We start from the raw sequence: 24,159 nt of genomic DNA, 5'->3' as shown, positions 1-24,159 counted from the left end.
AAAAAAGATTGTATTATTTGTTCATTGGGTGTGCTCTGAGAAGTGGCATACAAGATTCACGGAACTGAATTTCTCAAACCACGATGAACAAGTGCACTAAAATGAAATAACCCGAACTAGTAGAACTGTATTTTTGACCTTTTCAGTACTCTAGGGGAAATGGGTTTGTTTATACAGGAAGCACTAGAAATGCAAGGTAATTGATTAAATAATTAATTAAAGCACAGTAATGTAAATGGGAATAATGTTATGGAATTTGGATCTTATTTTTCCTTCAGATAAACCAAGATCAGTGCATGCAAAGATTAAACTTTGTAGTAAAGTAGTAAAACTGCATGAAAAATGAAACACAAAAAAATTAGCATACCTAATATTCTGTGTTCCTCTCTCTCTCTCTCTCTCTCTCTCTCTCTCTCTCGCTACAAATGCTACTCCTGAGATACCAGTGATCCTGACCCCTTCTGCTCTACAGACCTGCCTCTTCCATCCTGATACCCTACTTCTGGCTGGAGCTCTCATCACCTGAAAACGTCTCGCTGCTGCCGAGGATGGCCTCTAACATGCACAGCCTAAAGATCACCATGAGATTACTGTCGATGGTACCACTTAAAAAGCATAAAGATGACTTAGGACTGTAATTGCTATGAACAGTTTTACACTCAAGTCTCCATCATTGAACAGCTGATATCTTCAACAAAATAGACTTCAAGTTAAACTATAATGAATTCAGAAATTACTCTGATGCTTATATTCATAAGCTGCTCATCAGCTCATAAGTTCCTGTTAACACAACTGCACTATTTGTCCATGTAGCACACAGTTATAGAAGGGAATGATTTGTAATCGCACTATTCGGTGGCACCCAGATGAGGATGGTTCCTTGTTGAGTCTGGTTCCTCTCAAGGTTTCTTCCTCATATCGTCTCAGAGAGTTTTTCCTCACCACCTTCACCTCTGACTCGCTCATTAGGGATAAATTCATACATTTATGATTTATATCTGGAATTTATATATTTCTGTAAAGCTGCTTTGTAACAATGTCCATTGTTTAAAGTGTTAAAACTGCTATACAAATAAAATTGAATATCCTTTGAGAAATGGCTCTAAATATATATATATTGTAAAAATGCTATATTAAGATTATAACTGAGTGTGTGTGTGTGTGCATATGTGTGTGTGTGTGCATATGTGTGTGTGTGTGTGTGTGTGTGTGAATGAGAGAGAGAGAAGATCATTAGGCAATGTACAGTGAAATGAAATAATTTTCCCCTTGATGCTGAACCTAAAACCACTGCTTCAGTCTTACTATTAGAGAATGTGCCTTAAGCTGGCTTTGTATGATATTCAGCTGATTTTGCAGTCACAGGCAGAATTGCACATCGAAAAGGATAATCACTGGTGGCCGTTCTAGTGACCAAAGACAGTCGACAATAAAGTTCTGGCAGTGTCAGAAATTTTTGTTTAAAATCTCAGTGTTAGTGCTGCTAAAACATTCATATAAAATCTACCATTAGGACGACGGCATATGATTACACAAAACGCACAGGTCAGCTACAAGCACGGCAGTGGCTTGTAAAGGATGAATTACAAGTTCCAGGTGTGTAACTAGCTCATTAGCATGTTTACTTACACGTTTATTTACTATTATGACAATGTGAAACTATTTTTATGCTTTCTAGTTGAAGAGCTACAAACCTGTGCTGTGTTGCTGTGCACCCAGTATGGCAGATCATAGTAGAACGAACACGAAGAACACGTTATCGCACAGTCTGTTACAGAATTCTTATTGGGAACACCTCGTATAGCGTGAGAAGTAATCATCATAAAAGACCGCTGGAAGCGTATGGTCTAAACCTTGCTTTACTTTGGAGCAGGTCATGTGACTCTCAGAGAGATGATCTTACCTCAGTGTCTCCAGTTTACAGTGAGGATTCTCCAGTACAGCAGAGAGACACTTCACTCCTGAGTCTCTGAGTTTATTCCAAGACAGATTCAGTTCTCTCAGGTGTGAGGGGTTTGATCTCAGAGCGGAAGTCAGAGCAGCACAGCCTTCATCTGTGACACCACAATCACGCAACCTGCAGAGAGACAATAACACACTCTTCACTCTCTCAGTTTAGGACACACTGCAACTTTTTCATCAAAAGTATTTTAGCTGTCAACCACAGTATATTGAAGTTGAAATTAAATAATGAGCTCAAAGTGCAGACTTTAAGATTTAATTTGAGGGTATTTACATCCAAATCTGGTGAATGGTGTAGGAATTACAGCACCTTTTATACATGTTGTCCCCCTTTTTAAGGGGCCAAAAGGAATTGGACAAACTAACACAATCATAAATTAAATTGTCATTTTTTACACTTAATTGCAAATTCTGCAAATTGATGCTCTGCTAGGCCTTGAGTGCAGCTGTCTTCAGGTCCTGCTTGTATTTGGGGTATTTTGCTTTCAGTTTTGCCTTAAGCAAGTAAAATGCAAGCTCAATTGGATTCAGGTCATGTGACTGACTTGGCCATTGAAGAACATTGCACTAAAATAAAACACCTAAAATAACAATAACTTTGTCATTGTCCATTTATTTAGGGACCTGTCTGTTTATCTACTCTAACTAGTTAAACACACATCAAATAATGCACTAATCGGTTAAAAAAATGTAAAAAGAGAGAAAAAGTAACATACCAGGCTTCTTATTTATTAGCAAATTAGCTACAAACATCTCTATACACATTTTTTTAGTCAAACAGAACTATAGGAACTAATTCCAGGAAGGGATGCAAGGTCTGAGTCGGGCAATGAAAAAAATTTCACAACACAAGGGCTATACAAGTGTTCCAAAGAATCATTCAAGTCAATCATTTGGATTTGTTGCTTTACTGCATCATACACTATATGGTCAAAAGTATGTGGACACCTGACCATCACACCCATATGTGCTTGTTGAACATCTCATTCCAGATTTATTCCCCTGTGTTTGCAGTTATAATAAGCTCCACTCTTCTGGGAAGGCTTTCCACTAGATTTGGAGCATGGCTGTGAGGATTTTTGTTCATTCAGACACAAGAGCTGTGTTCTGCTCTATGATTTTCCCACAGAATCAGATGATGATAAACTGCTTACTCTGCCAATGATACAAGCCAACAATCTTAGTGCTCACACCACAGCAAAGAGCAACTGAAAGCCTGTTGCTGCACTCTGCCTTGTTCAAGTGCTGCTCCACTATCACGCCAAACAGGGCTGCCACCAGCCCTCCCTTCTCCATCCCCTTCCTTTTCTTTTCTGCTTTAAAAATTAAATAGCCCTGCTTGGGTTTCTGAACCGTGCAACTGCCTCTGTGTGTTTTTTTCCCTGTCACTGTCAACAGTGGAGAATGCAGGCATGAACATAGACCCCAAGTGCTTCAGAGCCGAAGAAGCCATGGACCCCATGCTGCAACACTTCCATGAACCAAGACTATGGAAGCAGGAGGTCACTCAGGAGCTAGTGCAGGGCCTCTGGTTTATCAATGATAAGCTTTTGGCTGTAGCAGCTGCCACTCCTCTGCCAGCAGGATGCCCATCACCTGCTGGCAAAACTCACTGGCGATGATGTGGAAGCATTTTTAAACATAGTTGAAAGTATTACAAACAGAGAAGGCTGGCCATGTGACAAGTGGGTCCATGTGGTAGCACCCTACTAGCATACTATGTGCTCTCCCTGACTGATGCTACAGAGGCTACTGATGGCTTATCATCCACTAATGCAGCTGTCAAACTCTATAAGTGGAACCACAAACAAGGGAATACATCCCAAAAGCAGATGGGTTCCCTGTTGCACACAACTAAAAGATAGTTACAGCCTGAATGATTGACAACAGACAAAGTGGTAACATGAGTGGAAAGGGACAAATTTGTTAACGGTCTTACCAGCTGAGGGGCATAAAGTGCTAGCCACATTAGTGATGGACAAAGGTAAGAAAAAGGACTTACTCCAAAGTTTCTGACAAGATGCATCAGTACACAGCAGCCTTGGTCTCCTAGATGAACAGAGGACCCTAAAGTGCTATACCTGAAAATATACCCATGCCAACCAAACCTGACCATAATGGGCTTCCCCAAGCCAACAAAACCTGGCTGATGGGCTATGCTGTACCCACCCTGACCTCTCCTTATGTACAAACTGTAACTCTCTGGCTCAAGGGAATGCCTGGCCGGGATTTGGGGAGCATAGTAACTTAGCCCATCTGTCAGTCCTTTCTTGGGCCATAGAGAAGTATGGACTCTTTTCAGTTTCCTGTGTGCATGAGGATGTCAGGGAAGAATGCACTGCCAAGGTCCTGATCGGGGTATATATGATCCACAGGGCTAAGGACAGTGCTGATGTGGGAGCTGAGGGTGAGTCCATTAATAACCACTAATCCTTTTCCCATCTGAGTATCACCAGGCAGCCGGAGAGGGCAACTTTGTCCAAGAGCAGAAGGAGAATGACTGTCTGAAACATTGTTGGGGACAGGTGTTACAAGTGGAAAAAGTGCTCCAAGAGTTCTGCAACCAATGCACCATCATCTACACTGATGGTATCTTGATGGTACCTTCAGCCTTGGTCAGAGGCAGGGCACATCCACAGACAAAAAGCACCAAAGACAAAAAAAAAACAGAACTACTTGTCATCAAGTCTAGAGGAATGGGAACACTGGCTAGAGGGTGTGAGTTTTCCCATCACCATCCTGACTGATCACAAAAACCTAGAGAATGTCTTGCTACCTAGAGTCCAGCAAGCCATTTAATGTCCCTGCCTTGGATGACTAGATCAGGAGGAGTGAGCAAACATCCCTTGCATTCTGGTCAGATGGTCTGGTCAGCATTCAATTATCAGTTAAGAGTAGTTGTATTTAGTATTTTGAGAGATATGTACTGTTTAATATTAAATATGAATAGAAAAAGTTTAGTTCAAGTGCTACCAAAATCCCATGCCAACAGCCACATCCCCTCTGAGCAAAGCCAAGCAAACTCTTCCATTTACTATTTAATTGAACATTTTTGCAAAAATGTCAGACAGAAGAAGTTGTAGTATAAGTACTGAGGCAATCCTACCATTACCACAATAAATCGATTAAATAAAAAGTACCGTTAGTGAAAACTGATATATCCCTGATGTATTTTGGACTCTCTCTCTCTCTCTCTCTCTCTCTCTCTCTCTCTCAGCATGTGTGTGTGTGTGTGTAAGAAATAAGATCATTAGGCACCAGGGTGGAATTAATCAGTGTGCAGAGAAATGAAATGATACTTGATGCTGAATCTAAAATCTCTGCTTCAGTCTCACTATTAGAGAATGTGTCTTACTGAGGAGCAGCTCATGTGACTCTCAGGGAGATGATCTTACCTCAGTGTCTCCAGTTTACAGTGAGGATTCTCCAGTACAGCAGAGAGACACTTCACTCCTGAGTCTCTGAGTTCATTCCAAGACAGATCCAATTCTCTCAGGTGTGAGGGGTTTGAGCTCAGAGCTGAAGTCAGAGCAGCACAGCCTTCATCTGAGACGCCACAATCACGCAACCTGCAGAGAGACAATAACACACTCTTCACTCTCTCAGTTCAGGACACACACATCAGTTCAGCAGGAACTTTTTCATCAGACAGTCACTGCAGTCTTTAATCACTATGAAATACAGCATCTTGGCCATGAATTATATAAGAACAATGACTGAAAAACAAATTCTAATGTGTGTGTGTGTATGTCTAGATAACACACAACACATTTTGCACTGAAATGTAATGATTTAACTGCCCAGGATTTGATGCTGAATCTAAAACCTCTGCTTCAGTCTCACTTTTAGAGAATGTGTGTTACTGAGGAGCAGGTCATGTGACTCTCAGAGAGATGATCTTACCTCAGTGTCTCCAGTTTACAGTGAGGATTCTCCAGTACAGCAGAGAGACACTTCACTCCTGAATCTCTGAGTTTATTTCTAGACAGATCCAGTTCTCTCAGGTGTGAGGGGTTTGATCTCAGAGCTGAAGTCAGAGCAGCACAGCCTTCATCGGAGACATCACAGTAACACAACCTGCAGAGAGACAATAACACACTCTTCACTCTCTCAGTCAGGACACACAGATCAGTTCAGCAAGAACTTTTTCATCAAAGAGTCATTGTAGGCTTTAATCATTATGAAATACAGCGTCTTAGTTGATATGAGGGCAAAAAGTAAAAAAAACTAATTATGTTGTTGTGACACTTTCCAGTTGTGATTGCATGTCTATTTGTATTTTTACCCTGTTACAGAGGCCAAATGTATGAATATTTTCAGGAATATGGAACACATTTACCTTGTGTGAGACATTTGTCTGGTATCACTGAGGATGTAACAGAAACTGTAGCTTTTACTTTTCAAAAATGAAGATCCAGAATATATCCTTTTAACTTCTGAGGTAGAGATTAGGACTGGCTGTACGTGTAGCATTGTTTAGCTACAGGGTAAATACACACATAACGGAAATACACCACATAAATGTATGCGTGTGAAAATACATAATTCACAAAGGTGAACTCCTCACCCCATGATGAAAGATGGCTGCAGTAAAACCTAGTAATAATAAGATGCAATAACCATTTAACCGGTAAAATGCTGCATGAGAATGTCCTCCTGATTATTTTTTAACACTAGAAGTAACATTAAAATTAATTAACTGGTTTGGAGTCATATCTGAATGAAAAAAGGTCCAAGTAGCCTGAGAGATGTCCAAGATCTCTTAAAGCTCTGGAGATTGAAGTGGTGGAAATTTTAAATTCTAATTCTTCTTTGGTCTTGAGCAAAGAAATGGAAAGAAAAGATTTGCTAAATGTGAAAAGAATCAGGGGATCTCAAACAGTTGTAAGCTGTTTTTTTCCTCAAAGCTTTACAAAAATCTCCTGTGCAGGAGATATAGGACAGCATCTTCCAAAATCTGCCGAAATTGATGAAGCAGTCAGCAGATGAGCTTGACAGGGAGCTGACCTTAGCTGAGCTAGAGTGCCATTGCTCTCAGTGGCAAGGGGAATGGGCATACACCTGGTTTTGATTGGCTTCTGGTGAAGTTCTGTAAGGCTTTCTTTCACTCAAGCTAACACACTTAGCTCTGCTTGATGCTGCTGATTTATCATCACACTATCCGGTGTCACCCAGATGAGGATGGGTTCCATTTTGAGTCTGGCTCCTCTCAAGGTTTCTTCCTCATGTTGTCTCAGGATATTTTTCCTTGCCACTGTTCCCTCTGGCATGCTTATTAGGGATACAAACTTAATTTAAATGTAAATTGTATATCCAGATTTCTGTAAAGCTGCTTTATGACAATGTCCATTGTTAAAAGCGCTATATAAATAAAATTGAATTGAAGTGAATAAATGCTTTTCATAGGAATCATCTGATGATAATTAACCGAATGTGGTTGGTGAGGTGATTGACAGTTTTGGACATGACAGTCAACCCTTATCAATGCCAACACACTTCCCAGTTCTGTAGCAAAGCCATGTCTTGTTCTGCTGTAAACTGTTCTAACTGACCCTCAGTGTGCATTTCTTTGTAATTCTTCTGGTATGTTGCTCATTTGATGTCTAAGCTCATTATATTGATATCATAACTAACAAACCAATGTACATGAATGAACTGATGGCATAAGCCAAGGCAACTAACAGTAGGTAATAGCTCTTAATGTGTGTCCACAGCCAATATAGGTTGGCAAGAGGCAGACACACTGTCTTACTAACTGTATCTACTGCACATACTTTGGCTCCAATTTTGATCTGCTGTGCAAAACTCAGTCAAAGATGGCAACTTTCAGCTTCAGTAAATGGCTTCAAAAATCTCACAGTGGGAGTCAATGACGACACGTTTGTCCACTAATACAGTCACTGATGTGTGCTTAGGAACCACACACAATAAATTTTGAGATAAAATCTTTAGGCACAAGCGTGGAATTAATCACTTTCACCATTACAGAATGTGTCTTACTGAGGAGCAGGTCATGTGACTCTCAGAGAGATGATCTTACCTCAGTGTCTCCAGTTTACAGTGAGGATTCTCCAGTACAGCACAGAGACACTTCACTCCTGAGTCTCTGAGTTTATTCTCAGACAGATCCAGTTCTCTCAGATGTGAGGGGTTTGATCTCAGAGCGGAAGTCAGAGCAGCACAGCCTTCATCGGTGACATCACAACTACACAACCTGCAGAGAGACAATGACACACTCTTCAATCTCTCAGTTCAGTCCATCACATCCATCAGCATTGAACATTCCATTTCAAAACCATGGGAATTTATATGGTGTTGTTCCCCCTTTTCTGCTCTAACAGCATCCACTCTTCTGGGAAAAGTATCCACTAGATTTTGCAACACAGCTGTTGGGATTTGTGCTTATTCAGCAACAAGAGCATTAGTGACGTCAGGCACTGATGTTGAATAAGAAGGCCTGGTACGCACTTGACATTCTAATTCATCCCTAATATGTTCAGACCTGAACCCCTCTGTATAATCCACCTCCACCTGCCCTAGCCCCCGTGGTCCAGAGACCAGGAGCAATAGCAGGAGGAGCCAGAGAATTCTTAGCAACAGGCATAATAGGCATGCAAATTTCTGTTGATAAGAGAGACATGTCATCACCAGTCTGCCGCCTTCCAAGATAAATATCCCTAACTCTGATTTCTGGGTAAAATTATGGGTCCAGTGATGTGTACATATGCTATCCACAACTGATGTGATAGTTGTCACCTAAACAGTGGCCCCTCTTAACTGTGTGGGGGTTCTCAATATTACGCCTCCACCTATCCGACCGACTTTTGCCCTAGCATTCGCTCAACTGTTTGAGGGCATCCGTGCTCAGGTCTAACAGGTAGAGATATGTGAAAAGTGAGTGCAAACATTCTCCATTGTGACCTTAATCAGGCAAGGAGATTGAGAATCCTTTTGTGAATATGGTACTAATTTCTTAAGGCAGAAGCAAACCCATCAATCCACTCATGGGGGTGCAGTGCTGGATGGTAGCATTATTCTCCATATGGCCCAAAGTAACCTAAAAGACGTATTTGCCCAATTGCTGAAAACATCTCTCCCTACAATTAACTCATGGGATCAATTTCTTATGTGGGGTTCATGTGCTCAAGAGTCTCTGAATGTGTGTAATCCAAAATCTAAATCTTCACACGCTATGGCTGCTGTCCAACACAATAACAAAACATGTTATAACGGTGGAAAAAGGACACTGCAACCGCCACACCAAGGATAAGCCTGTGGTCCACGCCCAAAGAAAAATATGCAAGGTGATAACCATTCATGATCATTAAGCACCAAGGTAGAATTAATCAGGGTGCAGTGAAATGATATGCCTTCTCAGGATATTTGATGCTGAACCTAAAAACTCTACTTCAGTCTCACTGTGTCTTACTGAGGAGCAGGTCATGTGACTCTCAGAGAGATGATCTTACCTCAGTGTCTCCAGTTTACAGTGAGGATCCTCAAGTCCAGTAGAGAGATGTTTCATTCCGGAGTCTCTGAGATAATTCCTAGACAGATCCAGTTCTCTCAGCTGTGAAAGGTTTGATTTAAGAGCTGAAGTCAGAGCAGCACAGCCTTCATCTGAAACACCACAACACTCCAACCTGGAGAAAGACAATGACACTCTTTATTCTCTCAGTTCAGGACACACAGGTCAGTTCAGCAGGAGTCACTGCAGTCTTTAATCACTATGAAATACAGCATCCTAATCATGAGTTTTATATATATGTATGTATTAACTAAAAAATAAAGTAATAGTAAAATAAATATGATGGCTTCATATAGATTTGTGTGTGTGTGTGTGTGTATGTGTTTAATTACACCTAAAAGCTACACAACTCCATTTTTCTGCCTAATCAGAACTGTGTGTGCATGTCAGATCACAATGGTGGACAGTGGTGTTTCCCCAGTAATTTAAACCTCCCTGGAACTGCTAGGGCTAGAACAGCATGTAGAAATGACAGAGCAGCACTGACAAAGTGCTTTTGGTCTTGTGAGTCGTAAGTCATTGCGTGGTGTGATGGTGTGTTTTATACATAATTCCAGCAGCAAGAGCAGCAAAATTGCGTCTCAATCAGCCCTGAGCAATCAGCCCTGAGGAGCAGGTCATGTGACTCTCAGAGAGATGATCTTACCTCAGTGTCTCCAGTTTACAGTGAGGATTCACCAGTACAGTGGAGAGACACTTCACTCCTGCATCTCTGAGAAAATTCCTAGACAGATTCAGTTCTCTCAGGTGTGAAGGGTTTGATCTCAGAGCTGAACTCAGAGCAGCACAGCCTTTATCTGAGAAACGACAACTACACAACCTGCAGAGAGACAATGACACACTCTTCACTCTCTCATTTCAGGACACACAGATCAGAACTTCAACCTTCAACCTCAACAGTCAGTGAACCGTAGATTGAATTGAAAAATTATTCACTTTCACTTTGGAGAATATAGAATCATGGACCTATGTTAAACATATAATATCATGTTGAAAAAAAATAGACATAAATGGGGTGTGACTACTGGTACACTAGTCATAATTTATAAGAGAGCTTTCATGTAGAAGGTCTTGTGGCTCATGTGACTCGCAGAGAGATGATCTCACTTCAGTGTCTCCAGTTTACAGTGAGGATTCTCCACTCCAGGAGCAAGACACTTCATTCCTAAGTCTTTGAATCTATTCCCAGACAGATCCAGTTCTCTCAGACTGGAGGATTCAGAGCTGAGCACTGAGGCCAGAGCTACACAACCTTTCTCTTTCAGGTCAGAGTTATTTAAGCTGAAAGCAAATACAAAATACAGTTATACAAATGTACATTATCAAACAAGTTATTAAATCCTCCCAAAATATGCTGCATAATGCATTGTGTAATGTTTGTGTATTAAATGTAATAAATACATACTGTGTACACAGAATATATATATCCAGTTTCCCTGTTGATTTAAGAGTGCTCTGAGATACATCAGTGTCTGATAAAGTTCTTTCAGCTTCTCTGCTGCTAACATTAACGGTGTAAGAGTTATATTCAGCATTACTTACTCAGCTTTTCTGGATGCTGCAACCACAGGCAGGAGCTTCAGAAGAACCTCCTCTGATGAACAGTTTTTGTTGGTGTATTTATTAAGGACAAACTCATCCTGTTCCTGTGCTGATGTCAGTAACATAAACACCACAGCTGACCACTGAGAAGAAGAAAGTTTGCTTTGATGTAAATTTCCAGATTGCAGGTAGTGTTGGATTTCCTCAACTAGAGAATGATCTTCCAGTTCATTCAGACAATGGAACAGAATGATAGATTTCTCTGTTGAGGGATTCTCTCTGATCTTCTTCTTGATGTAATGAACTGTTTCCTGTGTGCTGTGGGAGCTACTTCCTGTTTGTGGCACTATGGATTGTAAGAGGATGTGATTGGACTCCAGTGAGAGACCCAGAAGAAAGCGAAGGAAAAGATCCAGATGTCCATTTTTACTCTGTAAAGCCTGATCTACAGCACTCTTGTGTACATCTGAGATTGGAATTTTCTGACTTATTATTTCCAAGTTAATAGGCTTTTTAAAAAAATCTTCGTTTTCGACAATAGAAGTCAGGTGCACATACAGAGCTGCAAGGTGCTCCTGAATGCTCAGATGAACGAAGCAGTACACTTTACTCTGGTGAAGTCCAAACTCCTCTCTGAAGATCTGTGTACACACACCTGAATACACCAATGCTTCTATCACATCAATGCCACACTCCATCAGGTCTTCCTCATAGAAGATCAGGTTACCTTTCATCAGCTGCTGAAAAGCCAGTTTACCCAGTTTCAGAACCATTTCTTTATCTGCCTCTCTGCTCTTTGTGTACTTTTTCTTTATGATGTTTGTCTGAATGATGAGGAAGTGTGTGTACATTTGAGTCAGAGTCTTGGGGATCTCTCCACTCTCTGCTTCACCCAACATTCTCTCTAGAACAGTGGCTGAAATCCAGCAGAAGACTGGGATGTGGCACATGATGTAGAGGCTTCTTAATGACTTCAGGTGTGTGATGATTCTGTTGCTCAGGCTCTGATCACTGATCCTCTTCCTGAAATATTCCTCCTTCTGTGGGTCATTGAACCCTCGTACCTCTGTGACTCGATCGACACACTCAGAGGGGATTTGATCAGCTGCTGCTGGTCGGGAGGTGATCCAGATGAGAGCAGAGGGGAGCAGATTCCCTTTGATCAGGTTTATCAGCAGCAAATGCACTGAAGCTGATTCAGTTACATCACACAATCTCACTGTGTTCTGGAAATCCAGAGGGAAACGACACTCGTCCAATCCATCAAAAATGAACAGAACCTTCTCCAAGCTGGAAATATGTGTTTCTTTTATCTCCTTTAAAAAGAAATGAAGAAGCTCCATCAGACTCAGTTTTTGATCCTTTATCAAACTGAGCTCTCTGAAAGGAAGTGGAAATATGAGATGAACATCCTGATTTGTTTTCCCTTCAGCCCAGTCTAGAATGAATTTCTGCACAGTGATGGTTTTTCCAATGCCAGCGACTCCCTTTGTCAGAACACTCCTGATGGGTTTGTCTTCTTCAGATAAGGGCTTAAAGATGTCACTGCATTTGACTGGTGTTTCCTCTGTTGCTGCCTCGATCTGTCTCACCTCATGTTCATTATTGACTTTTCCACTGTCTCCTTCTGTGATGTAGAGCTCTGTGTAGATCTCATTGAGAAGTGTTGGGTTCCCCTGGTTTCTTATCACCTCATTCACATGCTGAAACTTCTTTATCAGATTTAGTTTGCACTTCTCCTGAAGATGAGGTCCAGTAGTTATAGATTTACACCTGAAAAATGGTAACAGACATTTGGTGAGATATTATGCACAATCTCTGTAATTTCACTTGAACCTACTGTATACGTACTTGATAATCTAATCTAATCTGTAGAAATATTCAGCAGGTAGGGATTAGAGAGATGTTTATAATACTAACATAATAATACCACAGTCACGGTCATGCCGAGTCTGATCTTACCCTGTATCCCTGATTATAATCTTCTGTTCTGTTTTGTCCCATGTTTGTTGCAAGTCACTGTGAAAACCAAATGTTTTATATATCATACACCTGTACATCTTTATTACGCTACTATCCATATTACACAAAGTTATGTTTTGAAATGTCACCACATCAAGGATTACAGGTTTATTATTAGTGTTAGATTACACAGAGTGTTGGCCATACGAGTCCCTGTGAATGTTACTTTAGAAAGGATAACGTATTAGAATGAGAGCATTAATACAGTATAAACCTATCATTCATATTACAGCTGGAACTACTGCCTGAGCCGGAACTGTCATGCCCACAGAGATATACTTTTTTAGTCAAATGAACTTGGCAGTTTTACCATGAAGCATTGATGATGCAGGTTAATTATTACTTCCAATATTAACTAGAAAAAGAATTAACTATGAGGAGATGTTACCTGTGAAATGAGAGGACTTCATTTTTAATTTTTTTTGGTGGTGGTTCTGTAAACACATCACTGTTCATGGAGGAACTGCTGGGTCCTGCACAGTCTGATATCTTTTCCCAGGTTTCACTATTCAACAGCATACACATTAATTATTTACCAGATAGTCAATAGATAGCATAGTAATAGACTTGTTACAAAAGATCTTGAATGGAAATGAAAAGTGTTCAAATCTTGTGATTTTTCTTTTTATTTCTTCACTCGTCATCACTCTTTATGGACACACAACTTGGTACTAGAATGGTCTGCTATGATTTTACTGGACATTCACACTATGATGTAAATACAGTCCTTAAATTCTCAGTAAATATTCATGTCTAAGATACAGTAACAGTAACTTCACCTCTTTTTTAATTGTTGCGATCCATCAGGTTGGTCAGGAATAGAGTGATCCATCTGTCACCATTAGTAAAGAGACGTTATTGGTCATATACAGACAGCTGTGTACGAACAGGCTTGATCTCTTCTGCTGCAATGGGTTACAGTCCACATAGAAACATACATAGACAAAAATGAAAGAATGAACATATGAACAAACGAACAAATGAAGACAAATAATAACAAATAGTTCTATTTTAATACCTTTTGTAAAATTCAATTAAGATTTTTAAAACTGACAAATTGACAGTTTGTAATTTCAAACCTATATACACGGTAAATACAGCTTTTTATGTTGTGCTCGTTGATTCCTTAACAACTGAAGCTCATTTTCACTTTTTTAGATGATGCCTGAATCATTGATATGATTTGATTTTAGTAGCATGTGTTAATGGAACAACAACATGCTTGCGCTGAAGTGTTGCACCTCAACAAAATAGCACACATTTACGTATATAAGTCAAGTCGGTTTTTATTGTAATTCCTCTATATAGCTTGTATACATTGGAACGAAATGTTGTTTCTCCAGGACAATGGTGCAACACACAGTACAGTACACAAGGCTACGTACACAGAACAAAATACACTGAACAATAAATACACAGAACAGTGAATGCACAGTACAATAGATACACACTGCAATGACAACAGAACAGAGTTTTGTGAGAAAACTATTGCAATGATGGGCTGTAAACTACTGAGTAGTGTGTTTTTGAGTCACACTGGGTTAGGTGTTCAACTAGCACAGGTGAGCGTTGAGAGGGAGCAGGATGTTGAGTAATCTGAATGCCTCATGGAAGAAACTGTTGTGGAGACTTCTGGTTGTGACACGGATGCTTCTGTACCTTCTGCCAGATGGCAGGAGGGTGAAGAGTCAATGAGATGGGTGAGAGGGGTCGTCTGCAATACTGGTAGCTTTGTGGATGCAGCGATTGTTGTACGAGGTGATGATAGTCGGTAGAGAGTCCCTAAAGATCTTTTCAGCTGTTCTCACAATTTGCTGTAGGGTCTTGTTGTCGAGGACTGTGCAGTACCATGTGGTGAGACAGCTGGTCAGGATGCTCTCTATCATCCCTCTGTAGAAGGTGGTGAGGATGGGATTGGGGAGGTTGGCTCTCTTCAGCTTCAATAGGAAGTGGAGGCACTGCTGGGACTTCTTGACTAGGCAGGTGGTGTTGAAAGTCCAGGACAGGTCCTCCTGGGATGATTGTGTTGAATGCTGAACTGAAGTCTATGAACAGTTACATAGTTGTCCTTTTTGTCCAGGTGGGATGATTTTGAGCAATCACACGCAAGTTCAAGCGGCAGCAGCCCCTTTGGTGTGTATTAAGTTCCAATGGGACATCAGGAACTGCTGTGTTTTAGCCTTCACTGAAACATGGCTGGAAGCTACTGTTCCAGACAAAGGAGTCACACCACCCGTTTCACTATTCACCCGTTTCAACATTCACCGCCAGGACAGAACAACAGCCTCTGGTAAGCATGGAGGAGGAAGGGTTTGTGTTTTGGTGAACTTTCGTTGGGGAATGGATGTTTCAGTTGTTGCTAAACAATGCTCTACTGACGTTGAATTCATTACAGTTCAAGTCCAAACTTTTTTCCTCCCCTGCAAATTCAGTTCGGTCATTCTAACAGTGACTTACATCTCACCTCAGACAAAGGTTGTGCATTGGACATTTTGTACGATACTATTAATGGTGTAGAGAACTCGCATCCAGAAGATGTGAGTTTTTATCATTGTTGGGGATTTCAACAGGGCAAATTTGGGAAAGGTTCTGCCCAAATGCATCCAGCACATTATTTTTCCCACTCAAGCTGAGCAGACACTGGATCACTGCTATACTGCACTCACAGACAGCTACAAACCCCTCCCTCGCCCTGCCTTTGGTAAAGCTAATCACACCTCCATCCTTCTTCTGCCTGCATTCAAACAACAGCTCAAACAGGAAAAAACAATTCTCAGGACAATCTATCAGTGGAGTGAGGAGTCTATCTTCACACTTCAGGACTGTTTCCAATCCACAGATTGGCAGGTTTTTCGGCATGCAGCAAACACAGACATTAATGAATATACAAACTGTGTAACCGATTACATCACTATGTGCACTGAAAACATTGTTCCAAAAATCTGTATCAAATCCTTCCCGAACCAGAAACCCTATCAAGGATCTGGCCTCAAGCTCATGTGGAATGGTTTGCTCTCTATCACAGACTACAAAGGTGGGGAAAATCTGTGATGGGGGACTATATATGCCTCACTACCTGGTGAGCTGAACACCTTGTATGCTCAGTTTGAGGCAAGCAACACCTTCCCTGCAGTGAAACTGCAACAGCTATGCACTAACCATCTCTGTGCCTGATGTGATAAGATCCTTCAGGAAGGTCAACCCACGAAAGGCACCGGGTTCTGATTGCATCCATGGCCACATCCACAAAGCATGTGCCAGCCAGCTAGCAGAGGTTTTCACAGATATCTTTAATCTCTCTCTAAGACTGTCTGTGATTCCCACCATTGTCCCCGTTCCTAAGATGTCTACAGCCAGATATCTGAATGACTGAGTCCTGTGGCTCTGACCTCTACAGTCATGAAGTGCTTCAGCAGGCTAGTTAAGAACCACATCTGTTCCCCCCTTCTGGCCACCGTGGACCCTCTCCAATTTGCATACCGTGAAAACAGATCAATGGGTGATGCCATTGCTCTGGTGATGCACAGTGCTCTCACACACCTGGATATGAAAAACACCTACATGAGAATGCCGTTCAGTGACTACAGCTCTGCCTTCAACACCATCATTCCAGCCAAACTCATTGCAAAGCTCAAGGACTTATGATTGAACACTCATCTGTGAAATTGGATTTTGGACTTTCTAATGAGCAGACCCCAAGTTTTGAAAACCGGTGACCGCATCTTCTACACATTATCTCTGAACACAGGAGCTCCACAGGGATGCTTTCTCAGCCCCCTCCTGTACTGTTCATTCACAGCTGTCACCAAGCACAGCTCCATTATCATTTTTCAGTTTGCTGATGACACCACCATCCTGGGCCTCATCACAGACGGAGATCAGACAGCCTACAGAGATGAGGTCAGACTGTTATCAGAGTGGTGCAACAACAGCAACCTCTACCTCAGAAAAACTAAGGAGATGATTGTGGACTACAGGAGGCTGCAAAAGGATGGCCATGCCCCCTTGCACATTGGTGGGGCTCCTGTGAGTTAGGAGTATCCTCAGTGTGCCCCTCCTCGACAACCTTACCTGGTCCCTTCACACTAAGACGGGGTGAAATCTGCTCGTCAGTGACTCTAGTTCCTGCTGATTCTGGAGGAATCCTGAGCATTCACAATCCAGTATCAGCAGGCTGAAGAACAGTTTCTACCTGCAGGCCATCAGGATCCCGAGTAATCCAGTAATTACTCCTTCTTCCACTCTTTCACTCATGCCTCCACTACCTCCACCACACACTGACACTCACAATCTCTTCACATGTTTCTGTCACTTTTGGGCATGTTGCAGTATTTCTAAGGGCATATTACCACCACCTTACTGCTACCAAGGACTGAGTCCTGTCTCTGAATAATATATTGATATATTGTACATACTTATTACACACTACACATATTACTACATCTAATTTAATTGTATTTTTTAAATGCTACTTTGTACTACTGCTTCATCTGCTTTTTATACTCTCTTGTAAATAATTTCTTTTCCCCTCTGTCTTCTGTGCTTTTATCTTCTGATGTGTATATTTATTGTATTGCACAGCTGTAGAGTACCTGAGCCTCACAACAAGCATTTCAATGGACAGTTGTCACTGGCATTCTGTGCACATGACAAATAAACTTGAAACTGAAAGTGAAACTGTTTCAGAAGCGCTTTGACACGTTTCAGGAGTGGTCTGTATGCTGGGATTAGCATAACACAGATGTGGCCCAGAAGCCGAGGTGGGCGCAGGGTGCAGCCTTGTAAGCACCGTGAATGCTCATGTAAACAAAAAAACAAAGTATTTGTCCCACGGGTTGAGAAATCAACATGCTGGTGGAATTTTGGCAGCACTGATTTAAGTTTCGCGCGGTTAAAGTTAACAATAAACAGCATTCCTGGACCTTTCGAGTCTTACCAGAGCTGCAGTGATGCTATCCTGCCGGCGCGGTGTGCGGTTAGCCCGGCTAGCTGAATGGCTGCGTCCGGAATTCTGTCGTTCAGACGTAAAAACGAAAACACAGCAGTCCCTGTGTAGTTAGCTGTAGTCTGAGGAAGTCCAGTTTATTATCGAGGGAGCGAATATTGGAGAGGGGAATGAATTTTAGAGCCGGGCGGCTAGGGTTAGCCTTTAGCCTAGCACGGATGCCGGGTCGCCTGCCGCGCTTCCGCTTCCTCGCACACCGTTTCTTGCGCCCTCTATCTCGGCTGGCGGCATCAGGCAATACCGCGGTCCCAGGGGCCTGGTTCGCGGAGCATCCCGAGGTTCCCGCAGTCCATCGTTTATTTCTCCTGAACGTTGTTTTCAAATGTTCAGCAAAAGTTGGCGATTATATACATATAAACGAGTGTGTTTAGTTTGCTCTCAGTGATAAGAGTTACATTTTATTTACTTTGCACTGCTAGTTCAAGACGAGAAATCTCTACTATAAAAGCATATATATATATATATATATATATATATATATATATATATATATATATATATATATATATATATATATATATATAATCATTATTTATACAAGAAAACAGTGAAATTAAAACAGTGAAATATTTACCTTTACTCAGCAGTCGTTGTTACTTTGGCATGACTCTCACTTGTGTCAATGCTTTCTAAACTCTTTCACTTTCATATAAGTAGAACAAGTTCCCATAGAGCAGAAAAGGAGAACAGGTTGAGCAATGTTAAATGTTAAAACTTGTGTTTATTATTTTACATTTTTACACATATTATTAAATCCAAACACAAACTACATTGATGCAAAATTAATTTCTACCTGTCTTTTAACAGGTGTCCAGGTCGGTGAATAGTCGGTGATCACACAGAGTCATTTCTGATCAAATTAACAAACATTCTACACATTAATCTCCAGTTCAAGTTTATTCCTGTTACAAAACACTGCACACAACTCACACAAATACAATAATCAATATAAGAAGATGGATGATCTCAGAAAACCAGATAAACATTACTAATAAACTATAATGGTCTTCACCTACACAAATTCACTCAGCTTTTTTTCAATTATCCAATATATAAGCTCTCATAAATGTTCAGCAACTCGATCTCCAGCAAAAGACCACAGAAAACTGCTTATCATGTACATTCTTTTCAAAATGAAATAATAACATTAATTGTGTCCTGGTGAGGTCACTGCTTTCACTGATTACTAAATGTATAATTTTTTATGTTTTATGATTCCCAAAACATGAAATTAGATTTTATCATGAAATTTGTGCTTAGAAATGGAGCAGCATGTGACATATTTTGTAAAAGGTGTGTATCGGGTTTGGAATTAGTGAATTAAATGCTGAATTAAAATGCCTCCAGGAATAGCATTAATAAGATCCTTTATTCGTCCCCCAATGGGGAAATTTGCATTGTTACAGCAGCAGATATAAAGATATAAAAAATAAAAAATATATAAGTATAAAAATATAAAAGAGAGACACACCAAAAATGCACAAAAACACAAACACACAACAGTATTAATATTGTTTTAAAAGCTTAAAACAGTTTAGTATTATTAACATCATCATCTCCATAAACAATGCGTGGACTCTTCAGCCAAAAATAAAATGTCCACAGTCTCTTCTTTATTCCAAAAAGCTGAGACATGTCTGAATTTTGCTGCTTGGCTAATTGATTACACTTGGAGTAATAGGGAATGCTGTGGATGTTCTATACAGTATTTGATGAAAAAATATAATTTAAAATGTCATTAAATCTGTTAATGAAATATTAATACTTACTGAATGTAAATGATTAAAATGAAGTTTTAGAAGATTATTTGGTAACTGGGAAAAAAGCAACCTGCTGTATGAAGGTGATGATGTGGACTAGAAGAAAACACACACACACACACACAGCTTGTTTAGTCCTGCAATTATTTCAGTATAGATATTGTGTTAGAAATAATTAACAGATATTTGAACCACTAAGATTTTAGTTTATTTTAGGACTGCACATCAAATTTTGAAGATAAACCAAAACAAACTGAATTAAAATTACATTAAATTAAAATGCAATTGTGGCAGCGGGGGCGTGGTCGGGCGTCAGCTGTGAATGGAGAGAAGGCAGGTTGAACTGGAAGGTAACTAGTAATGATTCTCACCTATGTGTTATTAGTTTACTTATGTGTGTCCTTTTTATGTCTTCAGAGTCTCCTGTCATGAGCCAGAAAGAGAGAGATAGAGAGAGAGAGCCAGCCAGCCCAGAGCCGTGTGTGTGTGTGTTTGAAAACAAAATCGCTGAAAAGCAAAAGTAAAAGCCCATTTCAAGCCTGCCTCCAGCTTCCTCATTCCCTACTTGAACCTGGGAAGTGTTACACTGGCGCTGAAACCTGGGATTGAGGAAAAAGCGCCACCATGGAGTCCTCACCACTGGCTGATCGTCAGGTCCCTCACCAGCTTTCACGAGACCCAGCATCAGGCCCTCCTCCAGCTACGCCAAGACCAAGAGCAGCGCCTCCAGGCCCTGCTCAAAGCCCAGGTGGAGGACCGGCAGGTGCTCCAGAACCTGGTCCATTGGGCGGGTACTCCAGCTGCAGTCCTATTGGCCACACTCAGTGAGCGTGGCTGCCTGTTCGCAATCGCCCGGCAGCTCCGGGACGCCTGCCGAAGATGGCTGCTGGTAGAGGGTCATGACGCCAAAGAGGTAATCAGTCTTGTGGTGCTGGAGTAGTTCGTTGCCCAAATACCAGAGAGAATAGCAGAATGGGTCCAGTGCCACCACCGTCTGCCTTTAGACGAGGCAGTCCAGCTGGCAGAGGACCACTTGGCAGTGTATCCTGGGGCAGGCAAGCCACTCTCTTCTCTCTCTCTCTCCCTCTCTCTCTCTCTCCCTCTCGTACTTCTCCTCCTTCTCCCCCTTTTTTTCTCCCCACATCCCTGTAATGTGGAAACAGGGGCCAATTCCCCGGAAACCAGCTACCTGGGGGTTCCCTACCCCTGCCTCCTCTCCTTCCCCTTCATTTCCAGGCCAGGCATTTCTAGCAACTGTGCTCCCTCAGAGAAGCGAGAATAATGATCCAGATTCCTGACTTGCTGGAAGCCTCCCATGTACAAGCAGGAACGTACCATGTATCAATGAGTATACAAGGGAGTACACATCAGGCCTTGGTGGAACCAGACCACCGTTCATCAAAGCCTGATTCAATGAGGGGCTTTGGAAAATGCCTATGTGGTGAAGGTGAGGTGTGCGCACATGGATGTTCACAAATATCCACTGGTTCCAGTCAATCAATTTCGGGGGCAAAAGTATAGAGCGGAATCAGCAGTTAGTCCTCGCCTCACCCATCCACTAATTATGGGGAAATATTGGCCAGGTTTTCAGACATAAGGGAGGAAAATATGTGTATGGGTCATGCAGTAGCGAGGCACAGTGTGGGATGTGCACAGCATTGGCTGGGGAGGCGTTGACTGGGCCGTCAACATCAGCTCCACGTCACGAAGACACGGAGGGTGGGGAGGGCTCCGCCCCCCACCCCCCCACCCTTCAGCGGAATTCTCCTCAGGGATTTCCTGTCACCCTTCCGTTTGGGTTGTTTGGGTGTGAGGCAGTTCCTGGGGCTGGCTGGCTATTATAGGAGGTTTGTACCTAATTGTTCGGACGTCACCAGCCCACTGAATGACCTCACTACAATAGGGGCACCAGATCTGGTCTTACAGACCAATGTACATTATGATAATCAATTTGGAAAAAATTTTGATTTACAAAAAGAAGCTATATAGAACACAGTGCTATATATTGTTGTATATGTAGAATTTACTGTAATTTTGTATGTAATTTAAAATTTTTTACACTTTACACTTACTGTTCCATGTATTCACTCTGCATACACTTCAACTAATATTAGCTAAAACTTACCACAAAAAAATTGATAAATATTTCTGAACAAAAATGGCAAGCCACTGTGAAGTACTTAAGAAAACATTGACAAATTTACAAAATGTTACAGAAACAAAACAAAGCATGTTTTACTAGAAAGGTAAGAATTAAATGGAGATTCATAAATGAGAGTGGTAAGAACATTTTGAATAAAACCCAAGGCATCTGGAACCTTAACCAGAACTTGAGTCCTGATATGATGTGTGGATCCTGTAGGGTGTCACTGTGGAAATGAGTATTATAATAATAACAACAATTCATTCATCTTCAGTAACTGTTTAGTCCTGACACCACTCTCTTAAACACACATGACCAAATGTTCTTCATTCCCCCATGTGAAAAATACATGTCCAGGAAATGCCTCTCTGAGTGAGGCACATTTAATACAAAATGTCTTCACTGGAGTCTACATCAGATGAAAATTCTTCATACTCTAAAAATAAAAGAAAATAAGGTTTATATTTAAGCTGACAGGTTGAGGTTAACACTAAACATCAGTGTGATATGAAATACAAATTTCAGTCAAATAGAAAAAATACCCAATCACTCAGAACTCACAGAATCTGAACCTGTTTATAATCAATAGCTCTATATAGGAATAGGACCAGGTTACATAGACTTTTTTTCCCACTAAAATGTATTTAAAACAATGCTAATAGGTCTAAATATTTGTAATGTTTTTTTGCAAATGTTTATCTGAAATACTTATAAAATCACCTCAAGTCTTGGAGTTTGTAACTTCTATCATCTTTAAGACTGAAGAGCAGCTTCTTTCCTGATTCTCCTAATTTATTCCAATAAAGATCCAGTTCTCTCAGGTGTGAGGGGTTTGATCTCAGAGCTGAAGTCAGAGCAGCACAGCCTTCATCTGAGACTCCACAATACCACAACCTGCAGAGAGACAATGACACACTCTTCACTCTCTCAGTTCAGGACACAGAATCAGGAACTTCATCAGCACAGTCACTACAGCCTTGAATCACTGTGTATTCTGTGAATTGTGTTTATATCTAAATAAAAATGAAATTACAATAAAAGCCAATTCTATTATTTCTTTATTGTGTGTGATCTGAAAAGTAGCATACATGATTCACAGAACTGAACTTCTCAAACTGAAGAAAACTGAAATAACCCAAACTCTTTTTACAAAAGGCATTAAAATGTCTTATCTTTTAAAAATTTGGAAAAAAAAAGTACTAAACTAAAATTCTTTGAGAAATAGCTCTAATGATAAATGAGTTGTGATGGGAAAAAAAATAATGTGACAAATGATAAATTAAGACAAACTCAGTAAGGAAAATAAAATCGGTTAACAGAATTTTGTGATCAGATCATTAGGCACCAGGGTAGAATTAAACAGTGAAATGAAATGATTTAACTCCCCAGGATATTTAATGCTGAACATGTGACTCTCAGAGAGATGATCTTACTTCAGTGTCTCCAGTTTACAGTGAGGATTCTCCAGTACAGCAGAGAGACACTTCACTCCTGAGTCTCTGACTTTATTCCAAGACAGATTCAGTTCTCTCAGGTGTGAGGGGTTTGATCTCAGAGCTGAAGTCAGAGCAGCACAGCCTTCATCTGAGAAACCACAACTACACAACCTGCAGAGAGACAATGACACACTCTTCATTCTCTCAGTTCAGGACACACAAATCAGTTCAGCAGGAACTTTTTCATCAATCACTATGAAATACAGCAACTTAGTCACAAGCTAAGACCAACACCAATGAGCCAAAACATTAAATAAAATTTAATGTCCATTATCTAATAACAATGTTGCATATGAAGGTCTGGGATATATTAGATGGTAAGTGAACAGTCGGTTCTTGTAGTTGGCTTGTTGGATGCCAGAGAAATGGGCAGGCTTGAAGACCTGAGTGACTTTGACACGGGCCAAATTGTTATGACCACATAATTGGGTTGGGGGTCTTCGAAAAGGTGAGGCTTGTGGGGTGCTCCGGGTCAGTAGTGGTGAGTATCTACTGATAGTGGTCCAAGAAGGGACAAACCACGAACTGGCAACAGGGTATTGGGCACCCAAGGCTCATTGATGCACTAGGGCAACAAAGGCCATCCCAACTGATATTATCCAACAGAAGGTCTACTGTTGTCACAAGTCACAGAAAATTTTAATGATGGTTACAGGAGGAATGCGTCATCCCAACACAGAGTGCATCGCACTCTACTGCGT

The 24,159-nt window shown here is 41.0% G+C and overlaps 2 protein-coding genes across 2 annotated transcripts in view; both read right to left on the bottom strand.

Annotated features, from left to right (window-relative positions):
• The window catches only part of LOC113546241 (NACHT, LRR and PYD domains-containing protein 12-like), a 123,974-nt gene that overhangs the window by 79,074 nt on the left and 20,741 nt on the right, over positions 1–24,159 (bottom strand). The window contains exons 12-16 of the mRNA XM_053228546.1: positions 9,432–9,605; positions 8,003–8,176; positions 5,866–6,039; positions 5,358–5,531; positions 1,904–2,077 (exon numbers count right to left, since the gene is read on the bottom strand). Of these exons, the coding sequence (XP_053084521.1) occupies positions 1,904–2,077; positions 5,358–5,531; positions 5,866–6,039; positions 8,003–8,176; positions 9,432–9,605 (870 nt within the window). The remainder of the gene's footprint in view (positions 1–1,903; positions 2,078–5,357; positions 5,532–5,865; positions 6,040–8,002; positions 8,177–9,431; positions 9,606–24,159) is intronic.
• On the bottom strand, positions 10,347–22,394 carry LOC113546297 (NLR family CARD domain-containing protein 3-like). The gene is made up of 6 exons (XM_026946072.3): positions 18,634–22,394; positions 13,834–13,959; positions 13,443–13,559; positions 12,995–13,051; positions 11,033–12,805; positions 10,347–10,771 (listed from the first exon to the last, which is right to left on the bottom strand). The coding sequence occupies exons 2-6, from the start codon at positions 13,884–13,886 to the stop codon at positions 10,594–10,596; spliced, it is 2,178 nt and encodes a 725-aa protein (XP_026801873.3). The 5' UTR covers positions 13,887–13,959; positions 18,634–22,394; the 3' UTR covers positions 10,347–10,593.

This window comes from Pangasianodon hypophthalmus, chromosome 23, assembly GCF_027358585.1.
Source record: "Pangasianodon hypophthalmus isolate fPanHyp1 chromosome 23, fPanHyp1.pri, whole genome shotgun sequence".
NCBI lineage: Eukaryota > Metazoa > Chordata > Actinopteri > Siluriformes > Pangasiidae > Pangasianodon > Pangasianodon hypophthalmus.
Note: the sequence above shows the minus strand (reverse complement) of the source record. Positions and strands in the feature narration are given on the sequence as shown.